Source organism: Neodiprion virginianus, chromosome 4 (assembly GCF_021901495.1).
Source record: "Neodiprion virginianus isolate iyNeoVirg1 chromosome 4, iyNeoVirg1.1, whole genome shotgun sequence".
In the NCBI taxonomy this organism is placed as follows: Eukaryota; Metazoa; Arthropoda; class Insecta; order Hymenoptera; family Diprionidae; genus Neodiprion; species Neodiprion virginianus.
Window position 1 is genome coordinate 2059971 of NC_060880.1, and position 20286 is coordinate 2080256.

A 20286-nucleotide genomic window follows, 5' to 3' on the forward strand; every position below is an offset into this window, starting at 1 on the left:
AGATGCAGGAGCGGGGAGGAAAGGGTAAAAGCTCGCAGAGGATGCAGAGGCGCCTAGCCTCGGAGACGTCGGGTGAAAACGTTGCACAAGCGTTGTACGTCGACTCATGCATACGCGCGTACAGAGCTGGGGATATAAAAGCGGTCGTGTAATATCGTCAAATGGCATATGTGTTTACGCAGGGTGAATATGTCGGCCAACGTATCCTAACGCGCGTATGTAACGTGGGTACGTATGCATGTGGAGAAGGAATTAAGGGGCGCATGCGTTGCCCGTCGACCCTCTCGACGTTCGACGTTTCTTCTTTCGCTCGCTGGTTGACGACGTCGTTCCGCGGCGTCGAGGCGTCGATATAGTTAGTACGCAAAGGATGAGAGACGGGGATGCGCGTGCATCCAATGGCAGTTAATCATCTCGGAACATTGGACTGAAAATCAATCAATTTCATCCCTGCCTGACAAAGAGAAACAAAAACAAGAGGACGAAAGGATAACAATATGTACGTTCGTTGCGACAAGAGTTAACCAGCGATCGAATAATTTTCAACTATTGAACAGACAGATATTTTCTTCATCAATCGGAAACTGAACTCCCGAGGTTTAACTTCTATAAATACATTATATACTTGCCGATTGAAATGTAATTAGAACTTTCGTTTCGATACAAGTTTAATCGGACGGTGACAGTTTTGTATACCGATCAGTGCGGGAGGTTTTTTCAACGGTTTTTGTCGCAACGTTCTTTTTTTCAAAATTCCTCTACCGCGTGTAAGTAATAATATAAAGAAGTGGCGAATTTTCAAACCGTCGGGTATTGATGAAGGGTGGTTCAGCCGGGGAGCGAAACTTGGGCTTTTAACGACGTCCGACGGGGCTGCGAAAGTTGGTGAGAGCCACAATACCAGGGCTTGAATAATGTCGGTGCACCATTACCCTCAAGGGTATCGATATCGTTCCGCCGCAAAAGGCAGCTGTGTCAACGAGAGCGTTGGTCAGGATAATTCGGACAGTGACGTTGCCGAGTTGAGTGATCTCGAGGATGGGGAGGACGAGGACGAGGACGAGGACGACGAGGACGACGAGGACGACGAGGACGAGGATGGCGAGGACGAGGACGACGAGGGGAATAATCTACCGTATCCAGGATTCGCTCCGATCGCCTTACGTTATCTGGACCAAACGACACGCCCGCGCAATTGGTGTCTAGCTCTCATCACGAATCCATATCCTTTTCACCGAATACCTTAATTTAACTCGCGAGGCAATCACGCCGATGATCGTTTTCCCGATTGACAACCTGGCCGAGCAAGCGATGTTGCGCGTCGCGTGACTCTTCGGCATTGCGATTTCTTCCCACTTTACTTGGGCGTCCGACGAATGAATTTATCACGATACTGATCGAGCTGTTGATTCTATACCTGTACACCTCGTGTTAGCGTGCATGCACGCATCCAACAAGGTATGCTGCAGAACGCGCGAAACGATTTATACAAACGAAACGTTGATCCGTCTTACACCGATATCGGAACCGTCGCATATTATTATAACTGTGGGGGATAAAAGGATAAAATTTGCTTCGATTCTCATTACGATAAGTGTATACGTATTACATACGTACAGTTTCGGTTATACGAAGGCTTCGGTTTATCCGAAAATTGGAAGTAATAACCAGTATAGCAAATTTTCATATTTCCAGGACCTGTGAATTTTATGCGTGTGTACGTATGATAATAATCTAGGTGAATTGTGAAGAGCGCGCGTGCTTCTGGCATGCTAGTTCGATATTCCGTATTTTCGCGATGGCTGTGCAGTATACGTGTATATATATATATATATATATATATAGATATATGTATATTTATACGTAACACACACATACTCACATACCTGGGTCGTGCATACAGATATACTAGTTTTATTTCCGAACTAATATCGGCTATCTGACGTATATACGACGTGCTCACGTCATATGTGGACGTTACACGTATGTACATGGCTTGAAATTTCGATCTAATTCGCGGGCATGTTAATTCGCACTGTACCTGGATTCCATCCATCGCAGATGATACGATCAAGCAGGCATTCAAGGATCAAGAAACCGCGCGTCTTATTTGCTATACTGCAGTATCTTGATTAGCACGAAACGAAAATGTCCGAGGAATCACATTATATTGAATTACAATGATTCTACAGAATTTTTTTCTCAATATCGTTCAAACGTAATATTATCGCAAGTATACTTTTTTAATATTTTCAAAACTTCGTATAGGTATTGAAGGAACGAAGAAAGAACCGCGATTGAAGTTAACGACGTTAACGTAACGAAATATTGAAAAGAAGATCACTGATTTTGAAAATTTAGAACATCTTTGAAGGAGTTCAATTTCGAAAATATTTAAACGTACGCTTTGCTTTTTAAAAATATATATAATTCAATTTCATGCAATTATCCTATAGTTACGAAATAATGATTTTTCGTAAAAATGAATCGTTACGTTACCGTTTACAAACTTTCATATCGTAGAGTAGAAGAAAGAGTAAAAAAGGGTGATTCGACACAGTTGAAGGCGTAAATCGTTTTATAGGTGAAATGATGGAGAATCGAACGATGTTAATAATTCAGGAGAACGCGAATATAAACGTTTCTTACTCGTGCAAAGCGTGTTTCAAGGCAGCGAGCGTCGCTGTGCCACTTGACTTATATCCGGCGGGGATTCCCCGCGTTTCGAATCGTCGTCAACTCACCCTACGACCATTTAAATTTATAATTATAGATGCGTTTGTTTTAACGCAATTACGAAATCTGTTTACCCCTAAACGAAGCCCGTTCTCTACTGCAGTATCTAAATTGTCGAAGATATACTAGATTAAAAGAATTTAATTTTACTCATATCAAATGGAGCTAGGAGAATTTGAATACCATGATATTTTTCTTATTAAAAAAATCACATGGTTTGAAAGAATAAGCATGATGGTGATCCTTCTAAATTGCATCACTTTGGGGATGTACCAGCCTTGCGTCGACGATGAGTGTGTTACGAATCGCTGCAAAATATTACAAGTATGAATTGATATGATAGTAATGTATAACAATTCCACAATTTTATATGTATATACTCATGAAACAATTTATATGTATTTACACTTGCATCGCTTTGTACTTTACAGATGTTTGACGATATCATCTTCGCTTTCTTCTCGTTAGAAATGACGATCAAAATTGTTGCAATGGGGATTTACGGCAAGGGAACTTACTTGGCGGATTCGTGGAACAGATTAGACTTCTTTATAGTAGCAGCTGGGTAAGCCTCGTTATTTGTACAGCGAAAAATTTATCAAGTCTAAAAGAAATTTGTAATCTAATTCTGGAAGTATCGATATCTTGATTCGTCTGATCGTTATGCTGATTTTCTATCCACTTTTCAGAGCCTTAGAATACTGTTTGAACGTTGAAAATATGAGTCTATCCGCAATAAGGACCATAAGGGTACTGAGACCATTGCGTGCGATCAACAGGATACCCAGTAAGTATATCGGTTGTGAATTGTTCTGAATGGTCTCGCTGAAATAACTAACACGTGTTTTTTTTTTTAATGGAATCTTTCCGCCTGGAAAGTTTATTACTGGTAGCGAATGTCCTTGAAGACCAAGCTCGGTGGGATCTGTGACTAGCCCTCAGCTGGCCTTGTTTCAATCGCAAATGCTTGCCTTGCAGGCGTTTCATCTCTTCTATAATATTTAAAACAAGTTTATAAATATTTTTACCTCTGTATATACAAGGCAAAAGAAAGTGCTCTGGCCTTTACACGTCGCTTGGTCAGTACTGACTGACTTCTGTTGCTTTAAAGTTTTCATATTTACTAACTTGCGGCAAGCTGCTGTTCCCTGCAAACTCGAACTACCTATGTATTTTTACATCACATCACGTATGTGCACAGACACAGATGTATGTTTGTATAAAAAAAATATTCCTGCTGTGCCCGTGTAATCAATGGCTAATGTAGTTTCATCCTCGACGAGGACACAATTGAGTCTGAAGAAATTTGAATAATTTTATAAATGATATTTCTTCTTTTCAGGTATGAGGATACTTGTTATGCTGCTGTTGGACACGCTACCGATGCTCGGAAACGTTCTTCTTCTATGCTTTTTTGTGTTTTTCATATTTGGTATTGTAGGCGTTCAATTGTGGGAAGGAATCCTGAGACAACGATGTTTTCTCAGAGCTCTTCCCAATGTTAAATACCCTGAGTACGTAAAAATGTTTTTGTTTAAGAGCAGTAAAAATTTGTTCAACAATTGCTGTCAAAAAGTTAGTTATATTTTACCATCTCATTCCAGCAACTTATCCAAATACTTTGAATATCAAGATCAGGATTACATATGTTCACGTCCAGATGAAAGTGGTATGCACTCGTGCAGCAATCTTCCACCGCATAAAATTGGTGGGTATAAAAAGATATGGTATAGATGAAAGTTTTCAGTGCTAATCATACGGTATTGTTACAGGGGACCTGATATGCAATAACACAGCCTTACCAAACAGTAATATTACATTTATAAGTAATGATTCTTGTGTGAATTGGAATTTCTATTACACAGAGTGCAAAGGGCAAGGTAACAATCCTTTTCAAGGTACCATATCTTTTGACAACATCGGACTCGCCTGGGTTGCAATTTTTCTCGTAAGTATCGTACTTGCAGTGCTTTTAGAATATTCTGCAAGTTTAAATGTAACAATGATTGTGCAAACTCGGTACGTTATTGTAAAACGTGTGTTACTGAAAATTTCAGGTAATCAGCCTGGAGGGTTGGACAGACATAATGTATTATGTACAAGATGCACATTCGTTTTGGGATTGGATATACTTTGTCCTACTGATTGTCGTGAGTATGGATCATAGCTTGAGACATGGGTTATCGAGCAACCTGTGTCATGCGTTAAAATCTACGTCACAGATCAATTGAACATTCGTACACATGTATTTATATTTTTTGCAGATCGGATCATTTTTTATGATCAACCTCTGCTTAGTCGTAATAGCGACACAGTTTTCGGAAACAAAAAAAAGAGAACTGGAACGTATGAGACTCGAACGTGCCCGCTTTCACTCTACCAGCACACTAGCTTCTTCGATAAATACTTCTGAACCGACTACATGCTATGCAGAGATTGTAAAGTGAGAGAATTTTTGAAAAAAACTATAAAAGATCAACCAATTCGCTTACAAATGATTTATTTCTTTTACAGATACATTGCCCATTTGTGGCGTAGAAGTAAACGTAGATTAATGAAGAAATATCGACTTTACTTGTATACTAGACAACAGAAACGGGAACAGAAGCTACTGAGGGAGCAAAGTCCGAGTCTCTCGCGCACAGTAGCCATTCAAATGAACAGATCATCTGGCAAGTACACACAGTCCTGATCTATAAAGACGTTGAGTCGAATGAACGTGCCGATGCTAATTTTAAACGTGATTTATTGAAAATAAAAGCGCGCATTTTCTAAGCTCTCTATCCCTCCAGATAAGAGACAACATCACAGACGATGTCCGTATCACAGACCACTGGCTGAAGATGAAGAGCAAAATGGTGGTGAATTGGCAGTGACGAGCAGTGTCAGAGTTGTTCTAGATCAAAGTGGTAGTTTAATGCTGGCACCTCATGCGAGTCCAGAAACCTCCGAAGTAGAAATTTCTGCAATTCCCTGCCACCCGAGTCTTCATCATCCTCCTTTATCTTTATCAACTCCTGGTGATAGCAACATTGTTCCAACGGAGGTGACTTATACATGTTTACTGATTACATAAACTTACATTTAGTGCAATTGTTGAATGCACTTATGCGTTTCAGACTCACAACACTCTCGCCAGTCCGATATTACCAAACTTCAGGCGACGAAGTAGCGTCATGTTCAACGATGTTGTACTGCTTCATGGCGGCAGCGCTAATACATTGCCAGGCTCTACAGCCGTGGGAGAACGAAATATATGTTCGAGCGAAAAAATGACACAGACGGGAGATGGAAATGTTTGGTCAACACCGCAGTCAACTTTGCAAGTAAGTTCACTTTGCTAAGTAGTTACTTGATTATTCCGAGAAACAGCCAACGGCGTATAAAGTGAAATATCTTAAACAGATTATATTGGATACTCTACATCGTTAGACACAGTGAACTGTTTTACATAAGAAACAAAATATTTCTAACACAATTTTCACTAGTATTTAATCGATCGTAGATACAAACTGACTTGGAACAAAACGAAGCGATGACCTGCCAGGAACTACTTGCTCTTAGCGGTGCTCTCAGCGCTGCTCTTCCAACCGGTCAATTAGCTCTGGACTCTTTTCTAAATTCATTAACCAAAGGTAAACGTTGTCCACGATCTAAGGTTGATCGGTGAAATTGGTTCTTAAATATCGCGACAAATCACACGTACCTGCAAATATAAATGAGAATTGTTAGAAATGCTTGATTATTTCGTAGGTATATCGGACCGACGTATAGTATTGACCGATCCGACGCAATGGCTAAACCCTGATGCAGACAACTGTTCTTGTTGCGAAGTACAAAATGATCAACCTTGGGCAGAAGATAATGATAAATGGCAAAAGTCACAGACTAGAAAAGTTATCAAAGCAACAGGGAGTTGTTGCGTTTGTGTGATTCGATGCATTCAGCGCTGGGTCAAGAAACTTGTGGTGAACAAGTATTTTCAACAGGGTATTCTTGTGGCTATTTTGATAAATACCCTCAGTATGGGCATTGAATACCATAATCAGGTATTTCTAGACATTTTACAATTCGGTACCATGTTCAAATTTATACGTAGCGCTTGGACAAAAGGTGATTACGTGACGTTCTTGAATTTCAGCCAGAGGAATTGACGATAATTGTGGAAATAAGTAACATAGTATTTTCTGCTGTTTTTGCCGTTGAAATGCTGTTAAAAATGATAGCAGAAGGACCTTTCGGATATATCAGTAACGGATTTAATGTATTTGATGGTGTCGTTGTTGTACTAAGGTGATTAGTGATGATTTCTTTCATAATTTACACTTTTCTGTAGTATTGAAATGTTGATGCAATTATAATTTAGGCGATAATGTTCCTCAAAATAATTCTTGGTTTTGAAAACAGTGTTATAGAGCTCTGTCAAACCTATTATGGGGAGCGCGAAGGAAACTCCGGCTTGAGTGTCCTTCGCACATTCCGCCTCCTGCGCATTTTGAAGCTTGTGCGCTTCTTGCCCAATCTTCGCCGGCAGCTGTTCGTCATGCTCAGGACGATGGATAACGTTGCGATATTTTTTTCCCTTTTAATCCTTTTCATCTTTATATTCAGGTAAGTCCCATTATATTGAATTTAATTTTTATGCCAGGGCAACTGATAATTCCTAAAATGTGCGTATTATTTATAAATAATGTGACCTAATCTTCTACATATGTATCAGGGGAGTTCATACAGTCATGTTAGCTGTTGTTAGTGATATCTGGTATACTCCAATCTTCGATACCTTCCATTCATCCCAATTCCTGTTGCTGATCAAAGAGTATACTTTGTTAAACTTCTTAAATCATTTTTTTCTCTTTATTTATACATTTACTCTCTCTACTATTTTTTTCACTATATTATGATGACGAGTGCAAAGTGATTATTTAAATGTCGTATGAAGTGATTATATACTACTTAGAAACTAATAGAGATGCAAATAATTTCAACCAAAGTTCTCTGGTGTGGGCAGTTATTTTATTGCAGTGCCTAATTACTGCTACTTTGACATGATGTACTGGTAATGACGGTGTTGTTGGCACATCTGCGGTGGCTCTTGCTATTCGCGGCTTAAGGCATCAAATATAATATATATATATATATTTTTTTTTTCAATATTACATGTGTGCATGGTGCTTTTATGCTGGAAATGTCTAGTGACAAGTTTGAAAACTGCTATACTCTAAGTTTCAACCTTCCTCTGTCACTCTTGCTATCTAAACGCCTCAGTGGGTGCCTATATGGTCACCAATTCAGGGCCTGTTATCGTATCGTTTGTCATTTGCCGGGATACAATTGGCGAAAATACTGCTATAGAGCCTGATACGAATTTTCCTTTAAACACACACTACATATTTTTTCAAACACAGCACACGTCAATTAACAACAATATTGCAAGGTTCTTATTCACGCTGATTCAAACGTTTAACTTGAAGTTTGGGCACATATGTAAATTTGGAATTTTACAATTCGAGGAATTAGAATGGAAAGAATTGTTACGTGTAGGAAAAGAAACAACATTGAATGAATTAATTATCAAAGAGAGTTGTTCTGTCAATACTGTATTATACAAAGTATGCAAGGTAAAATGTGGAATATTATAGAAACTGCACGTTACATTTATAACCCACGGTGCAACAATGGCTTGTAAATACACACGATAAAACTTTTACTTATGTAGATCATTCCTAAAAGATATAATCCGTACGTTTCATTTTTCACTGATCAATGAATATACGCTTTATTAAGGTGGAAATATATCACACATTTCACTGTGTTATAGTATTCTTGGGATGAACCTGTTCGGTTGCAAATTCTGTGAAACCATGAAAGGCACCACCGAAGTCGAATGTGATAGGAAAAACTTTGACTCATTACTCTGGGCTATTGTCACAGTATTTCAGGTACAGGATATTTTTCAGCTTAGGGCTAGCATAATTTGATTTTAAAAGCTAAACTCGGTACAGCACTGCATATACTTATGATTTCAAAGAATAAGGTAATGTATACGTTTAGCATGTTTTCGGCACTAAATATATCTTTTTTCGCTTTCTTCTTATCTGCTCTTATTCTGCATGCTCTAGCATTTAGTAACTGAAGTATTTTGAGCTACCAACGTTTACACATCATTTTTCAATCTCTCTCAAAACTGATCTAAATTTTATCTCAGTTTAATTATTAAGAATTAATCGATCAAACGAACTTGTGGATTTTCAATCGGATGCAAATTTTACAATAAACTTGAAATTACGCTCCTAGAAATCATAGAATGTAGGTAAATCTTTGAAATTGAATGAGTAAATGCATTGTAACTTTAAAATTCCTATTCTTTGTATAGAATTTTTCCATCTATCAAATATCTGAAGTTTTTTATTCCGAGACTGATGCACCGCTGCTTTAAAAAACTTGAATGAAAATTTTCTTAAATAGCGTTCTGACTTTCATGTGATTTATTGTGCACTCCTGAATGGTGAGTACACATTTATTTTAGCATCTTTTTTTTTTATATAATTGCTTTCACCTATTCAGGTAGTATGTTCATCTACTTTTTGTTTTTTTTTTGTATTTTCCAAATTTAGTCACTTTCACAGTATGGAGCATGTTGACATATGGATTTCAAGTAGTAGGAAGCTGCATAGGAATTTATCTTGCTTATACATTGCTACCTACGTTATTTATTATGCCACGTGTCAATTCAGCAACTGTGATAAACCCATGTTTTAGTCTTCACTGTTCATGCTTAGACTCACATTGAATGCAAAATGGAATACATAGTTAAGCAACGTTATGTGAAATGTCAAGTTTGGTTTGACGACAAGTAGAAACTCTGCTATGCGCGAGGGAAAGACAGAATTGAACAAAAAAAATTTCAGACTTATGTTGGACCGGTTTAATAAAATACTCGTAAATCCTTGTCATGATTGAGATATTGGTACTAAAATTGCGTAGATTGCGATATCGTCGAGATTCCAAATCTGTCGATTTCTTGATTTTCTTAGACATATTGTAATTTATAATAGCCTGAGAATATCTTGCAGCAGTGACGCTTCAAAAATAGATTAAAATTCATTTACCGTATATGCGTATGAAATTTTTTAGTGACTTCAACTGTGTATCGCACTATAATTGACCACGTTTTATTGTGCACTAATTGCAATTTTCTGTTATATTGGGTGGTGGGTATTTATTATTTAAATTTCTAGTTATAGATTTTGTCTTCTATGATAAAGTTTCATAGATAGTTAAACTGTAGATTCTTCCAAGTGTTTTAATAAATAAAGTATCACAGTATCTGTTGTTTAGTTCTCAAGCATGCAAACTCAATCTTGAGAGTAATATTCTAATCTTACTATGTTGTCATTTTATTTATACTTTTTCTATCTCGATCTGTAGCGTATCATCTTGTTTATTTTAGAGAATGAGTAAATTCATATACTCTATTCCTGTCTCATTTTTGTTTTTATCTCTCATAGTATAATACCTCCTCATGGTATACATATTTTAAAGCATATAATCCCATCCCACTTGAATACATACATTATACCAATGAGTATTGACCATATTGTTCAGAAAAAAAAAAAAAAAAAAATGAGTACGAAGATGTGAATATTTTTTCCCTGAATTAGCATGATTGGCGAAATAAGTGAACGTTATTAGAAATGAATCACAATAATAAAAAAAAAAAAAAAACTCTCTTTGAAATAAAAATGTTGTACTACTACTGGCATTTCGATGAAATGGAAAAAATCTATAAATTATAGCGTAATGATTTACAAATTCGGAAACGTGCAGAATCAGCTTCTCTTGACAGAAAATGACTTTAAACAAAAAAAAAAATAAAAATGTAGAAGCAAGTGACATCAAGCTGTTTGTACAAATCTCACATAATATATACACTCCCTGAATTTAGTTCTAAGAATTACTGCAAGAAAATATTAGAATAGTAATAGAGAAAACTGACGATACAAGCCGAACCAATAACACTTGTTGTTCGTTAGACGACGATGGTAATTTGTGTCGATTGCGCAACTTGGGCCACAACTCCTTCCTGCCATATTAACTGGGCAAAATATTATAATTCATCTACATAGTAGAATTCTTCCAGTTAGGAAAAGTAATTACGTATCTAATACAACAAAAACCAAAAAAAAAAAATCTTGGTCATTCTTCATGTGCACGTAATATAAAAATTGTACGTATTATACCTAGGTCGTAATCGTAGGGTGACTTAGCGGCTCAACTCCTGCAGTAATGTTAATATTACTTGTACTAAAACCATCTATGTATTTCTAATTGCAAACTGTCTTGCTTTTCTTCCACAAATCATCAAATTCCAGAATTTGACTCTGAAATCACAAATATGCAGCTTCAAGTGAAATCATTATGCTATTTACTAGATATTTCGCTTTATACAGAATGGAGTGTCTCCATATATTGGACTTGATTTAAATTAGTCATTATTAATATACCGTAACTTTCGTATTTGCGATTCGTCTGTTACTTATGTACTCCATGAATATCGCACGCTCTATCAAGAAGATCGGTGAATATACTTATATGTAAAATTGTAACTTGCAACAAGGGCAAAAATTTGGGGACATTCTTCTTGTGAATTTGCCAATGTTGACGGAACTTTAGGCCATGGGATTGTCTCGGTTGCAGCATCCTAGGGATGTACCTGTTCGGGGGTAAGTTTTGCATGTGGGTGGACCGGAGTCGGCCCTGCACCTGTATCGAAGTGGTCTCGCACGACCCAAAGTGTCGCTGTGATCGCAAACACTTCAACGACATCCTCTGGGCCACTGTTACCGTTTTCCAGGTACCACTGTTTCATAAGATTTATTGACGTTAAAGGTATATTATTTTTGTAATTTTTGCATCCAAGGTATTGCCGGTATTACAAATTCAATATGGAACATTTCCAGTCGAGGTTCGTTTTTGGCCGAAAGAAAACTGATTTTTTACTTTTTGTTTCCGTCATTGTGGCGTTCCATGTACAATTGATTAAGTACAAGAGTGCATGCTATGGAGACCAGTATCATATAAAATATAGTTGGTTGTTTTCATTGAACTTTAGCCACGGTATCCGACTATTTGCACAGGTATAAAAACCATCGGATATCTAAAAATTTTCTCCCTTCACGCAGATACTTACCCAAGAAGATTGGAACGTAGTGTTGTTCAACGGAATGCAGAAAACCTCTCACTGGGCAGCATTGTACTTTGTAGCGTTGATGACATTTGGTAACTACGTTCTGTTCAATCTTTTGGTCGCGATTCTGGTGGAAGGCTTTTCTTCCGAGGTATATTATTATATTTCTCATTTATTTTTTCACCCAGCAATTGTATCAAGAAAATTTTATCACCTACTTATTTTTCATGCATTCCAGAGAAATGAACGGCGGGAGAGAGAACAACGAGAAATGGCACGGCTGGCTGCAAAGGAAGCTGGAATCAGCAGTGACGGAGATTCATCGAGGGTTTCTCAATCACATTCAGTATCTGACAGTGATACCTACACACAGGTGAACAGCATCACATGTATCATAATTATCAGATCGAAGCTATTCATAATTGTTTCCACAGTTTTCACAAATTCATCACTTTTTTTTAAAGGATCAAAAGAACTCTTGGCAAAGTGTAGAGGAATTACGAAAAAACAAAGACAACTGCAGCAAGGACAAGCAGAATACGATATGGAGACATCCGATAAATGAGCCTAAATGTAATATCCAAAAAGAAAGTAAAATGATGGGCATACAGCCGCCTGTAATTACCCATACAGCTGCTACTCCTCAAGACTCTCCTAATACAACGCTAGATACTGGATACAGAGAGTTTAATTGCCGCTCCACGAATCCAAGTCTTTCAATTGAATCAATCGATCGATCTGCTGTATGTATTGTTTATATTCGTATATCGTTCATGGTATAACTTTGAGAAACTGGAAAATTTCGATGACTTTACGATTGATGATGACCTGAGCATTCATCGTGGCTTTCTATTCACAGAGTCAATGCAGCATACCTGGCTTACTTAAGCCAATGGATAACAAATTTGCTACTAACAATCTGGCTCCAAATCAACTTTCAAGGCGGATCAGTCTTGTGGCCGTTATTAATCCGTCGCCGACTCGGGATTCGAATCCAAGGTACGAATAGTTTGAAAAAATTGGTGTCTTATCATATTAGTTACACTCATTTCAATGGCCAATTCATAAAATCTTTGGTGGAGTGTGATAAGTCGCATTGTAACTAACAGGCACATAATAATATTGTCATAAATTGTGCTAATCACTAATTATAGCAATCAACGAATACAAAGAGGGTATTCTTGGCGATTGTCTCGACCATCCCTGAGACGTAAGAAAAGTCAGTGCGACGACGATAGTCGACAGACTATTGTTCTTAATAACGGACGTAACACCATGCGATCAAATTCTATGTGAGTATCTTACTGCATGTTCAGTGTTACTTTTTTTGATATACAAATTCGTCACTTTTAAATTGCTTAATCAGTTTTGCGGTATAGTTCAGTTGAATTATGATCAGGTCTATTTGAGTATAATCGTTTTTCTGTTGTAGAAATTATGGAGACTATACTAATTGCAATGGAGGCTACCTTTATGGGTCGATAAGAAATGATACGCACTGCGATACACCAAACAATCGGAACCATATTGCTAACAATCGCAGTATTAGTCCAAATAATTCTACCAAAAGTCGTAGCTCTTCGATTGCGCATTATACAACTTCAAATGTAAGACAGTCTTAACTTTGGTTCATTTTGTTTGTTACCTACTGTTCAATTCATTGCGCTGTAATACTATATCTTCTAATTCCAGATGAGGTGGATTGGCGATTTATCTCGCCAGAATTCATTGAGCAGTTATGACCAGATGCATGTTCAGAAAACGCCGTTAGATGAAAATGCATTAAATTCAGCTGCTAGAACCATAAACAATTTATCCATCGAAGCTAGACCTTTACCACAGATCAAGCAACTTTCCGAAGAAATGGACTCTCAACTCGACGAACAAGCTGCACAATCTAATGGCAATGGCAGCATATCTAGTGTTGAGAAAATAAAAAAAATATTCATGTTCTTTGAACCGAAGGGATGTCTGAAAGAAAGAGACGATTTCTCTTTATATCTTTTCGCACCACATAATAGGTATTCAAAGTTTCAGTCTGGACTTGAAAAAAATTGTTTAACACTAGTGGATCAGTTGACAAGCTCAGAATTACGTTACATAATTTACCATGTCATACTCCATAGGTTTCGAGAGCTCTGCCACTGGTTTGTAGGACAGAAATGGTTCGATAACATGGTCCTCCTTTTCATAGGATTAAATTGTATAACATTAGCAATGGAAAGACCAAATATACCTCCCAACAGTGGCGAGCGGATCTTTTTATCTTCGGCCAATTACGTTTTTACAGCTGTCTTTGCAGCAGAGATGTTTGTGAAGGTAAGTTAATGTAAAAACCGTCGGCTTAACATAACTATGACGTTACGCGCCATGTCATTTTACAAATAATCTTGAATTATATTTATAAATTTTATGGATTTCTAGGTCGTAGCATCTGGTATGCTGTATGGATATGATGCTTACTTCACATCGGGCTGGAATATCATGGATGGTTCACTGGTTATAATATCCATAGTAGATCTACTAATGTCTTTGATATCTGAAAGCAGTCCGAAGATCTTTGGCATTTTGAGGGTGGGTAAATCATACTTTAAGCTTCGTATTCGGTTGGTTTTTAATGAATTATTTATCAAGTACTTTCCAAACAATAGGTGATCTACTACTTAATATTAATTAAACGCTATCTGTATTTCAGGTATTTCGATTACTGAGATCCTTGAGGCCCCTCCGAGTAATAAATCGAGCTCCGGGATTAAAATTAGTAGTTCAAACGTTATTATCATCGTTGAGACCTATCGGAAACATCGTGCTAATATGCTGCACGTTCTTCATGATATTTGGTATATTAGGCGTACAACTCTTCAAGGGCGCATTTTACTATTGTGAAGGACCAGATTTGAAAAATGTTCGCAATAAGACAGATTGTCTAGCCGACAAACGAAACCAATGGGTCAATCGTAAATACAATTTTGATGATCTCGGAAAAGCGCTAATGTCACTTTTCGTATTATCTTCCCGTGATGGATGGGTTAATATAATGTATACCGGCCTGGATGCCGTTGGTGTTGATCAACAAGTAAGTGCGGCTTGATTGGTCTATTCATCGTTACAAATAAATAAATGAATGGTGTTAGTACAACATGGAAATATTTTTCTCTAATTTCAGCCTGTAGAGAACTTTTCTGAATGGAGGTTACTCTACTTCATTGCATTTATTTTATTAGTTGGTTTCTTTGTGCTGAATATGTTCGTTGGGGTAGTCGTTGAGAATTTTCACAGATGTCGGGAGGAACAAGAAAAAGAAGAGCGTGTTAGGAGAGCTGCGAAGAGAGCTCTTCAAATGGAGAAGAAAAGACGCAGTAAGCACTTTGGGTTTCAAGGTTTAGTAATTTTTATTTTCTTTCGAGAGATATTTATCTTTTGTTAAAATTACTATGGAAGTCCAATAAGTTGCTGTTTTTGATTTTTTCAGAAATGCACGAGCCTCCATATTACACAAATTATTCAAAGTCTCGACTATTCGTTCACAACGTTGTCACTTCAAAGTATTTCGATTTGGCGATAGCAGCTGTAATTGGTCTTAATGTCGTAACTATGGCAATGGAATTCTATATGATGCCCAAAGCTCTGACTTACGCCTTGAAAATATTCAACTACTTCTTCACCGCCGTTTTCATCCTCGAATCATTCATGAAACTCTTAGCTCTCGGACTGCACTTGTATTTGAAAGACAAGTAAAGTATCAATTTCTTACATTATCTCGCTAGGTCTTACTGCTTCATGTATTTCAACACGTAATAGGACAAATAAAATTCTATCATCGAATATTGTAGGTGGAATCAGCTGGATGTTGGGATAGTCATACTGTCGATAGTCGGAATAGTTCTTGAAGAAGTGGAGTCCAAAATAATACCGATAAATCCAACTATAATTCGTGTGATGCGAGTACTGCGAATTGCAAGAGGTAAAAAAACCAATCGCTTTTCTCGTAATACGACATTGAAATACGTTGATTATCACTGACGAATTATTGTTTCTTTACAGTTCTGAAACTTCTTAAAATGGCAAAGGGTATCCGTGCCCTCCTGGACACAGTTATGCAAGCATTGCCCCAAGTCGGAAATCTAGGCTTACTTTTTTTCCTTCTGTTTTTCATATTTGCAGCATTGGGAGTTGAGCTTTTTGGTCGATTAGGTAAAGTGTGAAATCGGAAACATCAAGTCATTTATTCAACTTTCATGTAATCGAGTAATTAACAACTTGCGACGTTTTCCAATAGAATGCAGTGATGACATACCTTGCCAAGGATTGGGCGAACACGCCCACTTCAGCAATTTCGGAATGGCTTTTCTTACTCTCTTCAGGGTAGCAACTGGCGACAATTGGAATGGCATTATGAAAGACACTCTTAGGGATGATTGCGACGATGCAACAGATTGCGTTAAGAATTGTTGCGTCAGCACAATTATTGCACCAATATTTTTCGTTATTTTTGTTCTCATGGCACAGTTCGTTCTTGTAAATGTCGTTGTTGCTGTATTAATGAAGCATTTAGAAGAGAGTCACAAACAGGTATGCAAAATTATTTTACGCCGTTGTGCTCAGCAGTGGCAAATTTTATTTCCCACAAATTCATTACAGATGGAAGATGAGCTCGATATGGAAACTCAACTAGAAAGAGAATTAGCTGCCGAGCAAGAAGAGCTATTGGACGAGGAAGACATAAACGATGAAAGTTTGAATACCAGGCCAGGGTTATCTAAAGTTCGCTCACTGCCTGCTAATTTCACGTACAACCCGCCCACTGAAAAGGACAGTAATAAAGACGGTGAGAATTTGATTTTACTATAGTTATTTCTGGTAGTCTATCATCAGTTACCAGTACATAATTTGGTTTCTGCTATTACTATTGTATTTGCAGACTTATCGATAACTTTCAATGAACGAAGAGGATCAAGCTGTCGCTCCAACAAACCATTTAAGTATAGAATGAAACGCAGGCAGACGTTCCATACCCATCAGCGAAGTTCACTATTCCCAATCGTGTCTACGCCAATACATTTTGAGGTCGCCGAGGTGATAAAGCCTGCGAGCAATCTCAGCGTCCCACGCATCATATCACAGAATCATATTTTAAACTTTGGTAGCACAAAGTACCTTCATCCACCCGCTGTATCTGATGTGGCTGAAGACAAGTGCTACCTTACAGTTAATAGTGCATCGCACGAATCCTCCCAGAGGAGGCCACCTATCAAATCTAGTTCCGGAGACACAAATGCTCATCTCATACCTAAGTGTTCTAGTTACCTTTTACGTAATAGCGAGCATCTTTCGAAGCACAGAAAATCGAATGATTCGCAATCTTCTCTAGATGCAAGTCTAAGCTGCAAGTTGCCAAATCTGTTAGCACCAAACGCGTATGGTAATAATTTAGTAAAAAATAAGGGAGAAACGGGTACGAAAGAGGAAAAACTGCCTCTGGATCACGATTTGGATGTACAGTCTGTAATAAATGAGAGGAGGCCGTCCAAATTGAAATGTAGTAATGTGAGTGGTAAAGGAGGGTTTGTATCAAAGACCAACAGTTTCAATCACATTTATGCGAGGGAAGAGATCGAGAACAAAGCTGTTTCCAATGTCGAACACGATATTAGGATTTACGTTGACGATACTGATTCACAAAGCAGCGAAAGGGATAAAGTGACGAATGGGGAAGAGGGCAGAGATTGTAGAAAAAGATCGTTAGGAGCAATGTCGAATATTTCTCTGATAAACAAAAGTGATACAGACGTTGTTTCAAGCTCCAAAGAAGATCTGAAAAATTCACAGACCAATAATAGTCCATAATAGCATTTCGTCGTACCTGCAACTTTTCTGAAACGAATAATTTCTTCTTCCGTTAAGCTTCGGATTACGAAGCTTATTTCTGCAATCGATCAATCAATCAATTAATCAATCAATCCGAAACCTGAACTAATGTGTCTATTGTGCATTTGTAGGTGAAAAGTATACTAAAATGTTATTGGAAGATTGTTATATCATTTAAAGACAGACAGAATATTCTTTGCTCTGCGAAAGATAAACCTGTTACATTTATTGAAACTCTGTTTTGTTGGTGAAAACGTAAAGGGTGTGAGATATTATACCTACGTATTCAGAGCTCTATTAGAGAATGTATTTATGAAAATTTCTTAGCGATTGAAAAAAGTGTATTATGTGACGATTTAGCAATTACACTTTCTTTACTAAGCTAATTACTGTAAATCAAAGTACTTTATTTATTATGACAGAGTGTTTATTAGATAATTTAGTAATATATTATAATGTCAATTGTAAACTATATACAATCATTAAGTATAAAAGAGATTTTATTGCAATAAACAAAGTTTCTGCATATCTTCTACACTTAATAATTTATGCACTCTCGAACACTGTTGACGTGCAAAACCTAACTGTATCGTTATTGTAATCGCCATTCTTACTGGTGACAATTATCTTTGCAAGGTAATATATCGTTGATAAGCTGCAGGTATTTACCGCCTACCAATAGGCAACCCGGCTCGCACCTCGCGACTCTAGCCTACGAATCCACACCAAGAGAGAGATTTCGTAAATCCCTTGCGGCGGGTCCAGATTGAGGAGGAGAACCAAGGAGAACGCAACAGCAAGCAGTGGTTCAGCGGGAAGTATCCAAGCGTGGATACAGCCAGAAGGACGACGAGTTTAAGACCAAAAAAAAAAAAGAAGAGGAGAACAGAAGGGGTCAGTTTATGAAACGAAAGTGCCGCATGCCACGTGAAGGAATTCCTCAATTTGTCTTGTCAGGGGTTTTGTATTATCAAAGGTTACGACGTTGACGCAGGCAAGCGTTTAAAATGAGCGAGCCACCACGAGTAAGTCCATATGTTCGATTAATGTCTGTGTCATTTTTTCGTAAAATACTTGCCGAACAAACGCGTGCCTTCTTATAAATACCTGCTTCTCTAATAATTTTCTATGTGAAAAATCTAAGGTCATCGTGAATTTTACTGAAAATACGAAAAAGGCTCGATTTATCAGTTATTTTTGAAGGGTGAAAACTCAGAAACGTGCATTCATTCCATTGTTTTTAATCAGAGTTCTTTTGTTTCAAGGGAATACAGCCAGGGAACGGCGTAGAGGAGTACCTGTTCGACCCACGTCTCCTGGAAAGGATCGTAGACATCAAAGATGGGATTTGGGTTAGACCTTTGTCGATTGAAGATTACGATAAAGGTATCAATTGAGTCTCTCAAATTGCATCAATTATTCAGGATTCTTTTATGCTGAAAATTGATTGAAATAAAAGATGAATTATCCTGTTGATAAATTACAGGATTCATTCAAGTCTTGGGACAACTCACAAAAGTGGGAGACATGAGTAAAGAGCAATTTTCTGGTACGGTTTACATTCTTATCTTTTCAATACTAGTATAGTAAATATCAAATCGTTGGTGTAATTCATGAAAACTTTATTCTAATCAACGTAAACTGATACGTTTCAGCAGTTTTTTACGCAATTGCAAAGCTTCACGATTATAATATTTTATCAACAGAAAGATTCAGGAAGATGAAAGCATCTGGCGATTACTACGTCATTGTGGCAGAGGATAAAAATGTTGGGGAGGTCATAGCTTCTGCGACACTTCTAACGGAGCAAAAGTTCATCCACAACTGTGCACTGGTAGGTGTATGATTTACATATCCCTGACATTTTAGTTCTTGAAATTTTTCAAACGATTGTGTAACATTTTTTCGCAATTCATATTTGATGAAGTAACTAGAAATTTCAAATGTTTCAGAGGGGGCGACTGGAAGATGTGGTTGTGAATGATAAATACAGAGGTAAATCCTTGGGCCAGTTGATGGTGAGGACGGTTAGCCTGCTTGCCCAACGACTGCGGTGTTACAAGCTATCCTTGGACTGTAAGGATACCATTGTGAAATTCTATGAAAGATTGGGTTTCATCAAAGAACCAGCTAATGGAAACCATCTCAACGCCCGATTCGACTACGAAAGCCCAACTAGCAACTTATGAGATTAGCTATACTTATAAACTATAATGTATATTTCCCTGCCTAGTTATGATAGATAGAGTTCGTGCGAATATATTCTAAATTACCGAAGGTCAATATGTCCATTAATTGGGCAGAAACGAAGAAAGTTAATTGTATATATGTATATAATGCATTTAACGATTCCAAATAATTTTTCATCAATATTTCAACTTTACAGTTTGCCATTATTATTAAATCAATTTTTAACTGTATTTATCGACACTCTACTAAATGCCCTATCGTTAATTCCAGACTTGATCCGGCTGGTTGAATGATGTAATGCA

General features: G+C 37.4%; 2 protein-coding genes across 5 annotated transcripts; both read left to right on the forward strand.

Annotated features, from left to right (window-relative positions):
* Positions 1-153: 153 nt before the first annotated feature.
* On the forward strand, positions 154-18674 carry LOC124303801 (voltage-dependent T-type calcium channel subunit alpha-1G-like). Of its 4 annotated transcripts, none has more exons than XM_046761474.1 (34): positions 154-1222; positions 2949-3060; positions 3168-3301; positions 3426-3523; positions 4079-4250; positions 4341-4444; positions 4509-4684; positions 4794-4886; positions 5001-5179; positions 5251-5408; positions 5529-5782; positions 5856-6062; positions 6242-6371; positions 6490-6785; positions 6878-7029; positions 7144-7347; positions 8558-8678; positions 11922-12077; positions 12165-12299; positions 12391-12669; positions 12786-12925; positions 13081-13218; positions 13359-13533; positions 13619-13947; positions 14053-14245; positions 14351-14500; positions 14622-15002; positions 15093-15306; positions 15399-15660; positions 15760-15890; positions 15971-16120; positions 16206-16498; positions 16568-16754; positions 16848-18674. In XM_046761474.1, the coding sequence occupies exons 1-34, from the start codon at positions 915-917 to the stop codon at positions 17771-17773; spliced, it is 7137 nt and encodes a 2378-aa protein (XP_046617430.1). In that variant the 5' UTR covers positions 154-914; the 3' UTR covers positions 17774-18674. The 4 variants fall into 4 exon arrangements, with proteins under 4 accessions (XP_046617430.1, XP_046617431.1, XP_046617428.1 ...); XM_046761475.1 differs by having other exon boundaries at positions 15093-15285; XM_046761472.1 differs by lacking the exon at positions 8558-8678 and adding an exon at positions 11437-11593.
* On the forward strand, positions 18571-20248 carry LOC124303805 (probable glucosamine 6-phosphate N-acetyltransferase). Its single transcript, XM_046761484.1, has 5 exons — positions 18571-18819; positions 19060-19180; positions 19281-19343; positions 19501-19628; positions 19747-20248. Exons 1-5 carry the CDS (start codon positions 18802-18804, stop codon positions 19981-19983), a joined length of 567 nt encoding a protein of 188 aa, XP_046617440.1. The 5' UTR covers positions 18571-18801; the 3' UTR covers positions 19984-20248.
* Positions 20249-20286: the final 38 nt, after the last annotated feature.

Bases quoted from the DNA above. Each gene is read 5' to 3' on its own strand.
- LOC124303801 (XM_046761472.1), top strand. From the start codon at position 915: ATGTCGGTGCACCATTACCCTCAAGGGTATCGATATCGTTCCGCCGCA. The intron at 3,061-3,167 runs GTATGAATTGAT...TGTACTTTACAG, and splicing joins ATCGCTGCAAAATATTACAA to ATGTTTGACGATATCATCTT. The intron at 4,887-5,000 runs GTGAGTATGGAT...TATTTTTTGCAG, and splicing joins ACTTTGTCCTACTGATTGTC to ATCGGATCATTTTTTATGAT.
- LOC124303805 (XM_046761484.1), top strand. The intron at 19,344-19,500 runs GTACGGTTTACA...TTTTATCAACAG, and splicing joins GAGTAAAGAGCAATTTTCTG to AAAGATTCAGGAAGATGAAA. The intron at 19,629-19,746 runs GTAGGTGTATGA...CAAATGTTTCAG, and splicing joins TCATCCACAACTGTGCACTG to AGGGGGCGACTGGAAGATGT.